General features: G+C 38.5%; 3 protein-coding genes across 4 annotated transcripts in view; 2 read left to right on the top strand and 1 right to left on the bottom strand.

Moving 5' to 3' along the window:
• On the top strand, positions 1-4,087 carry gabrp (gamma-aminobutyric acid type A receptor subunit pi). Its single transcript, XM_079480134.1, has 10 exons — positions 1-226; positions 1,076-1,149; positions 1,235-1,338; positions 1,440-1,507; positions 1,893-2,110; positions 2,236-2,318; positions 2,476-2,613; positions 2,865-3,017; positions 3,107-3,300; positions 3,389-4,087. Exons 2-10 carry the CDS (start codon positions 1,097-1,099, stop codon positions 3,719-3,721), a joined length of 1,344 nt encoding a protein of 447 aa, XP_079336260.1. The 5' UTR covers positions 1-226; positions 1,076-1,096; the 3' UTR covers positions 3,722-4,087.
• A 98-nt stretch (positions 4,088-4,185) lies between these two features.
• Positions 4,186-6,543, top strand: pttg1 (PTTG1 regulator of sister chromatid separation, securin). Its single transcript, XM_079479896.1, has 6 exons — positions 4,186-4,298; positions 4,670-4,768; positions 4,875-5,026; positions 5,115-5,187; positions 5,276-5,428; positions 5,512-6,543. Exons 2-6 carry the CDS (start codon positions 4,678-4,680, stop codon positions 5,595-5,597), a joined length of 555 nt encoding a protein of 184 aa, XP_079336022.1. The 5' UTR covers positions 4,186-4,298; positions 4,670-4,677; the 3' UTR covers positions 5,598-6,543.
• Positions 5,684-11,774, bottom strand: part of afap1l1a (actin filament associated protein 1-like 1a) — a 27,231-nt gene continuing 21,140 nt past the window's right edge. Inside the window, exons 10-19 of one of the 2 annotated variants that reach the window (XM_079479895.1) lie at positions 11,247-11,325; positions 10,700-10,849; positions 10,314-10,525; positions 9,685-9,830; positions 9,537-9,594; positions 8,676-8,781; positions 7,751-7,918; positions 6,766-6,941; positions 6,524-6,640; positions 5,684-6,426 (exon numbers count right to left, since the gene is read on the bottom strand). In XM_079479895.1, the coding sequence (XP_079336021.1) occupies positions 6,400-6,426; positions 6,524-6,640; positions 6,766-6,941; positions 7,751-7,918; positions 8,676-8,781; positions 9,537-9,594; positions 9,685-9,830; positions 10,314-10,525; positions 10,700-10,849; positions 11,247-11,325 (1,239 nt within the window). In that variant the 3' untranslated portion in view covers positions 5,684-6,399. The remainder of the gene's footprint in view (positions 6,427-6,523; positions 6,641-6,765; positions 6,942-7,750; positions 7,919-8,675; positions 8,782-9,536; positions 9,595-9,684; positions 9,831-10,313; positions 10,526-10,699; positions 10,850-11,246; positions 11,326-11,774) is intronic. The other variant, XM_079479894.1, reaches the window with a different exon arrangement.

Below are 11,774 nucleotides of genomic sequence, written 5' to 3'. Positions count from 1 at the left end.
ATTCACAGAACGAGAGATGGGGATGAGGAAGCCATGCCTGGATGTTGAAGAGATGCTGTTTGCTAGACAATAAGAGCTTCAGATGAAAGAAAATAGAAAATCGGAAGGAAAAAGACAACATAAAAAACATTTATTGAGGATTGAGAACAGCCCTTGGATTTACTGGGACAGCTGTAGACAAAGAGAGCGAGAGGAAGAGTAAAGGACACATCTCAGATCTCCACAGGTAACTTCTGTCATTGTGATGGTCATGCAGCGTGACAGGGACTAGTTCAGGAGAACTGCTGGCGGGATGGATGGAGCGCTGAGGAGGAAAGTAAGAACAAAAGAATTGAATAGTGGGAGAAAAAGGAAAGCTAGTGAGGATAATAATAAGAGGTAAAGCTTAAAGAAGTCTACGTTCTGGTAAATATATATTTAAAAAACAAATACAAGTCATTTTAAATGCAATATAACATTTGCACAGCGCTGTTCATAATAGATATTGGTCAACATGTAAATATGTTGTTTACGTTCAGGATACCATAGCAATGCATTTGTGTGGCACTCAAAATCAATGCAGGATAGAACAGACGCATTAGTATTAAAATGTGATCATCTCAGATTTGCATAACTGTATGTATGCGTCACTGCAGGACTCAAGAGGTCTATTTTATGTGACTCACTTAAGAATAGAAGGGCAGTGACATTTTGAAAGATCACTCTAATCTAAAATAAGCCATTGAGAAAAAGAGAGCGCGGGAGAGAAAGGATTGTGTAAGGTGGGGGCTGTGGCAAAATGGTCCAGCACCTTTCATTATGGACTGCTCCATGCGCAGGTCCTGTGATCATAACTGCAAAGTAATCACCTTCATAAGATTAAGCTTAGTTAAAATGAGTTAAAACGTGATTGGGAAGTTGCGCATGAAATAAACGCTAATGGTGGTGCAGTTTTGTGAGAGGGAGGCCTGCTGCCATCTTGTGGGCAAAGAACTGAAAAAACATTTGAACGGTTGATGGGGATCAAATATGGAATAGTCCCAAGGCCAACAGACACAGATGTTAATAAAATATGCTTCTCAAAAATTCTCCACAGCTACCGCTGACCTATCGCAAGATGCTGTTCTGTCTTCTGTTCTGGACAAGTTTCCTTCTGTTGTTTACAAATGGGTAAGAGTTCAAATCTGAAATTTAATCACCAATAATCTATCACAGGCCACTCAAATGATAACACGATGATTTATCTGTCTCATAGTGAAAGAGGGTTTCATTTTGGAGAATGGAATGATTCTCAACTTCAGCCCACCCTACAGAAGCTGATGAAAGGCTATAACCGGTACTTGAGGCCAAACTTTAATGGTAAAGCCTAACTTGACACTCAGACACTATCTAATCTACATTTAACCAGGCATTCATAGAGTAAAAAACATTTTTAAGAATTACTTTCTCTGTTTCAACAGTGGGTCCAGTTGAAATTGGAATGAGTTTGGATATTGCCAGTATTGATGCCATTTCTGAGATCAACATGGTAATTTTCTCTTTTACAGTTACTTTTTCCTTTATACAGATTGCTTAAAAACTTTCTTCCCTGAGATAAGACAGAGACATTGATATGCTATTTCATTCAAACACTCTTTAAAAAGGTACCATAGAAGAACCTTTTTTGGCTGTCCGAGTCCATGAAGAACCATTGAAGGGATAGTTCACCCCCTGAAATGATGACAGAATTTAAATTTTTGGGTGAACTATCCCTTTAGCACACTCAGAACAAATGCTTTGTTGTGGAAAAAGGTGCTTTACATTATAAAAATAAGGAAGAAGAGGTTCTTCTGTGGCATCGGAGTGAGAAACCTGTTATAGCACTTGCGCCTATTTTATGAGTATAATATAGGATTCTGTTCACGTACTGACAGGACTACACAGCCACCATTTTTCTAAGGCAACGATGGCGAGATTCCCGGTTGGTATTCCCTGGAAATGAAAGTGTAAGTCTGGACGGAAGGCTGGTTTCCTTGCTGTGGATCCCGGATACGTTTATCCCTGATTCTAAGCGCTCTTTCCTCCACGATGTCACTGTGGAAAACAGACTCATCCGGATCTTTAGCAACGGAACCGTGCTCTACGCTCTGCGGTACAGTGTCTGAAAATTTACAGCTTCTTTGTAGAGACTGAACAGCTACAGGCAATCTATGTGTGTCTGGGGAACCTTTTCAATGAAACGTGCGGTATAATCGATATTCTTCCTTCTCTCCACAGTATAACTGCAACCATTGCCTGCAACATGGACCTCACCAAATATCCAATGGATAGACAAGAATGCACCTTGCAATTAGAAAGCTGTATGCCTTTTTGCTGTGAAACAGTTTTTTTAAAATCTAATTTATTTTTATGCTGTTTTACTTCTAATATAAATATTTGAAATCTTTACTATAACACTTGAATGTGTGTTTGTGTGTGTGTGTGTGCGTATGCGTACGCATGCGTGTGTGTGTTCAGGGGGCTATAATATACAGGATGTGCAATTTTATTGGACCCGAGGGAATGATTCAGTGAAGGGGTTAGATACACTGCGTCTGGCCCAGTATAGTGTCGAGAGCTATCATACAACTGTATCTCAGGCTATGTATGAAACAGGTAAGAATATATTTGCATTATGAATATCTTTCCCACCATGTTAACACATTTGGTAGACTCTGTACCCAAAGTTACTTATAGTGCATTCAAAATGTAAATTTTATTAGCGAATGTGTTCTCTGGGGAAATTAAATCCATGACCTTGCTGCTGATAGGTGCCATGATATACTGTACTGGTTGAGCTACAGCAACTGCTTTGTAAAAGCCTACTGTTACACTGTCTTTGAAGTAAATATCTGGATATGTTGCAGGTTTATACCCAAAGCTGGTGCTGCACTTTGCTTTGCGCAGAAATGTTCTCTTTTTCATTCTGGAGACATATGTGCCATCAACGCTGCTGGTGGTTTTGTCATGGGTGTCTTTCTGGATCAGTCAATCCTCTGTACCAGCTCGCACCTGCATCGGTTAGTGACTTTCTAAAATGTGCTTATTCTATAAAATATTACAAGATGAAATTAATAAAATATAAACAAATTAACCCATTCATTTCCAGGGGTGACAACCGTTCTTACAATGACCACACTAATGATGGGTGCCAGGACCTCACTGCCCAATGCCAACTGTTTCATTAAAGCCATTGATGTCTATCTCGGCATCTGTTTCACCTTCATCTTTGGAGCTCTGCTGGAATATGCCTGTGCTCATTTTTGCACCATGCAGCACCAAACCATCATAGATGTGCAAAGGGTTAGAAGCGTACCATTAAAATTTTAAATAACACATAAGCACCTGTTGGCTTTTATAAATAGCATTTTTGTACAATTCATTTTCACAGGAACTTCTGAAAGAATTTGAGGAGTCAAACGGTACATCTTATCTTGTCACCTCAACACCCAAAAAGATGCAGATGCAGACACAGACGCAGCCACAAGACACCACAGATCAAGAAATAACGGACCAGACTGTGATGTGTGAAGGAGATGAGCCCACACCAGAGAAGAAGGAGAAAGGGTGTGGCTTGTCCTCTGTGAAGCAAATGTCTCGCAAGGCAGCATCCGTGATGAGTGTTGAGAATCCTCACAACATAGACAGCCACGCACGCACACTGTTCCCTATGGCATTTTTGCTCGTGAATGTCTTCTACTGGCTATACTACCTTCTGTTCTAAAGGAGAAACACAAGCTTTCGCATCTCCATAAATACAAGTATTGCACAATGACTGAAAAGTAAAAGGACTACTGATAACAGAATCAATTTTAGTGCCACATAATGCCGAGTTGGACTTTCTCTCTTGAACATCATTCATTGTTGCATTTTCACACACGTTACATGAACACATACATGGACACAGCTACGCGAAACACAAACAATTGCATTGACATTGCTTGTTTATTGAAGGGCCTAATGCTTTGTAAATGTTTTCTTTGTTTATTTGTTTATTGAACGATATAAAAATGTAATGCATTATAGTTATGCTGTAAACAGACCACATGAAATGTCATTAGTTAAAATAAATGATGTCAAGTTACAATCTATTTATCTGTGCTACTGTTGCACACATTCAAACCATACGGTGACGCTGTTGCGCTAAGAGCCTCGCGCAGTGAAAGAGAAGAAATCCGCAGCCAATCAGGAAGCAAGTTGCCTTTTAAAACTTAGCCGGGACCCGTGAAACCAAAACAAACGTCATTTGAGCTGTTTCACTTCAGCGGTGAAAGAAAAGCTTGAGAATTAAATAATAAACGGTAAGCTCTTAATACCTTATATACACAGTCGTGTTTAACTTTAAATGATTATACAAAATACGAGCAACGAACTCGGATAACGTATGGTAATGGTAAATAACTACGTTTCATAAACTGAATCTTTAGTCAGTCAAATTCTTCACTTGTCATTTGAATGTTAACTGCGAATTTACTAAGAAAATGGAGTCGCTGTTTGTTGGACCATTGCCATTCTTTCAAACTGTTTTCACCTTTTTAACTCGATGCACGACTCGTGTCGTTTAACAACCAAAACTTTCAGTGGTAAAGAAAAGTTAATGCGTATTTATAACGACACGATGGTGTGGAACGTTGTTAGGTGCGTCTTTTAATTTAACTTTTTCTGTTCACAGCTCTAAACATGGACGCAATGATTTACCTGGATCAGGAGAACGGCAGACTGACCACTCCAGCCGTGAAGTCTCGCCAGAACAGACTGCACTCTGCTCCAGGTCCGTCAATGTGCAAGATGCCTAAACTAGTGTTCAGCTAGTCCGTTTCGCTGTTGCAGTGACATTCAATATGCGTTCACATATATATCTCTTTTTACTTTTCTAGATCAGTGCTTGAAAACACCGCTGACAGGCAAGGTTCGTCTTGGTGCTACTGTGCAATCCAGCCGAAAAGCTTTGGGAGTTGTGAATAAGATCGTTGCCACCTCAGCAGCTTCTGTTAAAACTGAAGAGAAATCTAAACCTGCCGAAGCAAAAGTTGGTTCTTGCTTATTTTTTTAACATTATGTATCACAGCTTTGTAAGCAATTAACTTAGTATTTGTCGTCTGTTTTGTTTCTTTTAGTGCAAGGTGTCTTCTCAGCCTGCTGCTGAAGAGTTTCCAGAGATGGAGAAGTGTTTCCCATATGATCCAAGCGGTGAGTCTGTTTGCAGTTTTATTGTCTGCTCTTTCTCTTTTGGCCTTTTACTGAACCGCCACATTTATTGGCTGTGGTCAATTTGTAGCTTTTGAGACGTATGGCGTTCCAGATGAAGTCTACCTCAGTCGTTTTTCTCTGGCTGGTCTGGGAAAACAACCGTGGTCAACTGCCTCACCTGCGGACGAGTTGCTTTTGGTGGACCCATGCTTGCCACTTTCACCGCTAAAGATGCCCAAAGGTAACTTGTATGTTTAACATTTGGTTTGAGTCTTGTTGTTTGCCAATTCGGAGTAAAAAAATAACTAATCCTCGGTTGTGCAGAAGCAGAATTTGTTGATGAAATGGAGGCCTTTCTACAGACGATCGATGAGCTGACGGTTGACTTTCCTCCAGAGGCTGAATTCTGAATGTTTTATCTACTTTTTATTGGAATTGTTTTATAATGTTATTAAAGTTTTGATTGTTCAAATGTAGCTGTTGACTCAAAGCTTTTGGGATTGTTAATGATGTTTTTGTTGCTTGCGGTTTACTTTATTCGGTGTTTCATCAGTTTTTGTTTGTGCATGTTCTACACATGTCATGTTTTACTGTTTGCGTGATAGTTCTTGTTTAATCAACAAACACATCTGCAAATTTTATCTTTATTAAAAGAATATTCCCCTTACCCATGTCTAAAGACATTAAAGTGCAAACGTTACCTCACATTGAAAGGTAAAAAGATCGGTTAAGAAGGTATCTAATAGATACTTATTAAGGCTGAATATGTAGTGATTAGAAAACATTTTTTCAATTTGTCACATGAACACTCGTGTTAGCACCATTAAGTTAGGAGCTGGAATTATCCTAAAAGAATATACAGTAAAAACTTTGCACAAACACAAAGCAGTTATTCTGACTTTCACAACCAGAATTGCATTATAGAGTGGATCATCCTACATTCGCATTACCATCAGCCTCAACTTTCTTTACAACCCAACCAGCCTCTCTATTTACTGACAAGGAATTATTTCCCAGTACTTTATCCATTGTTCAACCACATCGTTTTGGCATTAAAGAACTTCACAAGACCATTTGACTGGATTGTAGTGAAGCAGCTGCTCCGCCACTGGATCTCAATTATAAGGGTATACATATGATGGTGATTTTAAGAGTGTTTTTGTGTTCGGCTTGGTATGGCCCACCGTCGTTTTAGTCAGCTCAACAATCTCCTTAAGTACTCTTCTTAGACTCCCATTCCTGTTTATAACATACAAAGGTTTAATTGACATTTGTTTGCAGCTGTGATATACAGTTATATATCTCAAATCGTTATTATAATACTGATGCGTTTTACCTTGGCTTTCTGCATAACATTTCCTTTGGTGGATGCATAAATGGATGGGGGGCGCTTCCGCATTTCAGAAGAACAGTTGACAGGCAAAAATGACTCCGTATACTCTGTCTTTTGAGCCTGGTTAGGAAGAAAGTAGCACTTGAGAACAGAACAATATTTTGATCTAAAGATCCATGAATAGGCCTACTGTTTTAAATGTTTTTTCAACAATAAAACGATTACAGAACAGCCCCACACAGTACCTTGTTTGAAGGATTAGATTCTGAAGGTGCCCCCAGCGCTCCACCAGCCAGAGATTTCTTCAGGTTCTCCTTCACCTGTGTGAGCTTGAGCTCTAGATCCACACGTTCACCCTCTTTCACTCGACAGCTCTCCTCTAACTCGGCGACATGCTCCTCTAAGGCCAATTTCTGCTTATCTACAACACAGTTACACAATTGCATTCATGTTTATTTATAAGTGTACATTAATCATTTAAAAATGATATTTTTGTCTTTAAATTCTCATTTAATGAGGCATTTCTAATCTGTTGTGAAAGGCAGATAAATATGTGTTGCTTGGTAACAGTAAATGGCCTAAAGTTAAGCTAATTAATTATTTTATTTGGAATAATTATGTTTATTATTTCCAAGAAATATATTAATTACTTAGGAGAATATATTTATCGTTGGTGCTGTTTTATGTAACTTCACTGTACATTTACAGACGCTTTTATCCAAAGTGACTTAAATTGCATTATCCTATACATTTTACATATGTATCTGCAATTCCCTGGTTGTTAACGCAATGCTCTTACCACTGAGCTACAGGAAAGCTGTAGTACAATCTCTGTAAATGTTCTACTTCTCATACTATATTGCTATCATAAGAATACAAAAATGTGTTTGCATATGTTATAATGGCTTTTAAGAGAGTCTAGTTTTGTTTTATTAACCCCATGCATCATCCTAACTTAAATTCACTTTAATTGACACACACATTTTACATGGCTTGTTTTTGCAATATCCCCCGTTAAATTGTTGTAAAAACAAGAAGCAACATTATAAAGCAACATTTTGATCACATTATATGTTTTTAAACCAAAGCAACTTATGTAGTAATGAGTGCAGTTATCTCAATTTATTGAATCTCCTCTGCAAACAACAGTAACATGTTGTATGTAGAGTTTATAGGTGAACAATCTGCCACACAGACTCTGCATGATACTGTTTTATCCCTTTTTCTCACCTGTTACACTCTTTATCTTTTCTTTGACCTCTCGTTTCTTCTTCCGCAGAGAGATCAGGGCATTTCTGAGGGACTCTATGTCTTTCTCCAGGTCTTCTTTCTCTTTCAAGTAGCGGCGTGCGTCCTCTTGCGCCCGGGTTTTCCCATACCTTCCGTACTGATTTGCGTCTGAAATGTCAGGAAGAGGTCAGACTCTAGAAGACTGTGGGAAGGTGGCAAAGCTCTTAGCACTTGTCTGCAGCATACGAGTGAGAGAAAAAGTGATAAAATGCAGAAAGGCGATAATCAAATCTGTTTATATATGTATTTGCTCTGATGAACACAGAGAAAGATATTTGGAAGAATGCGTATAACAGTTCTTGGCCACCATTGACTACCATAGTAGGGAAAAAAAACAATGGTAGTAAAAAGTTCTTTCCTACATTTTTCAAAATATCTTCTTTTGTGAACAGCGCAAAGAAATGTATAAAGCATTTTTTCCTACATGGTAGTCTCTAGTGTCCAAGAACAGTTTGGTGACAAGCATTCTTCCAAATATTTTTCTCTGTGTTCATCAGAACAAAAACATTTATACAGATTTGGAACAACTCAAGGGTGAGTACATATACATTTAGTCATTTAGCAGGCGCTTTTACCCAAAGCGACTTACAGATGAGGAAACATTGGAAGCAGTTATAACAACATAGGCAACAAAATACATAAGTGCATCAAAACTAGTCCATGAAAGCCTATCAGAGTATACAAAGCTAAATGATGACAGAATTGAACGGTCCCTTTAAACCACATAATCATAAGATTGAATATATTACTGACTGAACCACAAAATGATTTCAAGAAAATTGAAAGAATGTCTGTTACAATGTGTGTAACAATGATACACACAACACATCTGTGTTTGTGTATCTGCGAGTGTGACAGGACTCACTGGAGCCGTGGCGTTTTAGGGTGATTTGTGGACTGGGCTTTCCTGTGTCACTGCTGGTGAAAGAGTGACGTTTTATTTGAGTTCCTCCCCTTAGCCTCTCATTTTCCTGTTGAAGAAATAAAATAATTTAATGTGTTATTTTAGCTGTTTAAATGTACATATAAACTATATTAGAGCAAACTGTCTGTCCTAATATAAATCGAATACTTTTTTGCATGATCCTACAGTATATATAGGAAGAAATAAAACTTTTCGACATTGAGATTGTCATTGTCAAAAATATCTGAATCTACCTGAATTCATACTACATATATTTGTTTATTATAGAGGCCTGGTGGGATGTAAAAAATCCAAAGTATATCGTGTGCCCTCATCAACATTGCCTTATTCTCTGTGGGTATCTGAGGGTTCAGTATGGGTTTAACAAGCAGCTCAGAGGCCACGAGGACTAAAGCTGCTGTAACCCCGAGACTCATCACACACTTCTCATCTTTCATTCACACAGCAGTCGGGGCACACACACAGAAGCAAAAACGTATGACTCTCCCCTTTTCTAGGTGCTGTGTCTGAATGTTAGGAAACTCATACAGACCACCTTTTCCAAGCTTAAAACCCTCTGGAGGAATTGTGCAAAACATTAGCGCTATTGTAGGACAGAGGGTGTTAACTGAGGTTTTACAGTGAACCTAAGAATATGACTATGCTCTTCATTAGTGTGCATTAGAACTGTCAAGCTATTTGCCTTAAGTTCACACAAACGATTAAAAACAAAACATTGTTGATTCAAAACCAGTTGAGAAAATAATGTGCAGGGGTGTGTAGATGCCCAACCAAATGGTTGTTCATAAAGTAACCACGGACCTCTGTGATTTCAAAAGGGACCTCATCATAGGTTCTTGAATCTGTTGAGGTTACCCATCTAGATAAACAGGAAACATGAAATAACATTCAGTATAAAATAACCAACATCGCCAAGATGATCTCATTGAACATTTCACTCCACACTCACAGGAAAGAGTGACGGGCAGCTGTGCGGATGTTGGCAATAGTTTCCACGTCCACATAGTCATAATGTAGGGACTCTGGGTCAGCTGAGGAACCGGTCTCTGCTAACAGAACCCCCAACCAGCGACCCATCTCCTCAGAGCAGCTCGCCTGACACACATGAACAAACATGAGATAATAGAACGACACACACAAAAACATAACACATCACAGGCAATTCAGTTATACTGAAGTGTTTTAAGACCATTTGAAATATTTTATTAAATTGTATAAGAATAAATTATAAAAGAAATGACACCATCATGTAATTCTAAACCTGTGTGCCTTTTTTGTCTTATGTAGAACACAAAAGAAGATGATTGTAACCCATTGACGTCCATTGTATGGATAAAAAACCATTGAGACATTTCTCAAAATATCTTCGTTTGTGTTGAGAGTCACCGACATGAGGGTAGATCAATTATGACGACAAATTTATTTTATGATTTTTGACAATTATTTAAAGCTACAGCAGAAGAAGGTTTCATTTTTAAGTTTGACATGGATTAAGTTTGGCAATCCAACTGGACATTTCAAGAAAATATCAGCCAAGTACTGTATATGTGTAAAAGCTCAACATGAAGCCTTCATTACCTCCAAAGCAGCCACCTCTGTACCTCCTCTCAGTATTCTCAGGGCAAAGGGGTGTTTGAGCCCCAGGCCAGGAACGACTTCACAGCCCTTCAGTGCCATAGTGGTGTGAGGGACTCGCTGTTCTCCTTTCTCATGATAAAGGTAAAGAGATCCGGCCCGTACACGACACCAGTGCTCTTTCCAGCACTGATTTAATAGCACACCCACATAACCTGACACACACAAAGCATTTCAGCAATTATTACACCACACCGTCCTCCATTTCATGGTGTAAAGATTTATTCCATCTTGTCTTTCTTTGCCTTTGATCTCAGACAGCAAGTTGAAAATAACAGGTGGAGAGATTCTCGGGTATTGTAATGTGAGAAAAGTAACTGGATTCCTACCGCATCGAGGGTCCTGATCGAGTGAGCCACGGACGTCTCCTGGTAAAGGAGGTTTTCTTTTGGAGAAACTAATAATTCTTGTTATCTTTCTTCCTGCTGCTCGGCTCACGGTGCCTGTGAGCTCTGATAGGGCACCTCGCTTGGGTTTACCTGTAAACACACACACATGTATGCTTTATTATCTCTGTGGGGACAGTCCATAGGCGTAATGAGTTGTATACTGTACAAACTGTATATTTTATCCAACCCCAGACCCAAAGATCGTAGAATCTTTTAGAAATGATCATTCTCTACAATTTATAAGCTTATCCTGCTTAAATACTTTCTGCTTTTTTAAAAGCTACATGTCATAAAGCTTTAATAGAGAAAGACACAATTTGATAAAGGAATGTGAAATCGAAGCGGTCCCTTGTCAACAGAGCCCAACACATAGTCTGATCGAATCCGCAAGACTATGAGGAACAGTGAAAGTTATGCTTGCCTAAGCAAACACCACAAGCAAAGGTGTAATGAGAGAAGAACAGTGGGGTAAAACTGGATATCTCACCATTTTCCCGACTGTCACGTGCACTCTCTCCACTTGGCATGCTGTCAGAATCTGAGGTTTGCTTCTCTACAGACGGCCACTACAGGGAAAACAGCATTCAGGCCAAAGTCAATATATGTCACATGTTTAAACATACAAACTCATAATTACACAAAAACTATCAAAACTACACTTTTCAAAACAAGTGTCTGTTTCTCATGTTCTTCAAAAACATGACATGGTGCCATGTTAATATCATTTTAATCTTGCTCTTTTTTTTTTATCAACCAAGCAACTGATGATTTTATTCATCTAATGATGTGTTTTCCTGATATATTTTATATGTCTATGATACACACACAACAATGGTCACCAACCAAAGTAGTTGCAACTGTAACACTCCCTGTCTTAAAATCGATTTAAGGCATACTAATGCTATATGTTTTTTTTAAATTAAAAACACATGGTCTTTGAGTTATACTATACTATAAAATAACTATATATAAAAAAATACTATAAAATATCATAATTTATAAATGCAGCATATAA

The sequence above is a fragment of the Barbatula barbatula genome (assembly GCF_947034865.1).
Source record: "Barbatula barbatula genome assembly, chromosome: 18".
Classification (NCBI taxonomy): Eukaryota; Metazoa; Chordata; class Actinopteri; order Cypriniformes; family Nemacheilidae; genus Barbatula; species Barbatula barbatula.
Note: the sequence above shows the minus strand (reverse complement) of the source record. Positions and strands in the feature narration are given on the sequence as shown.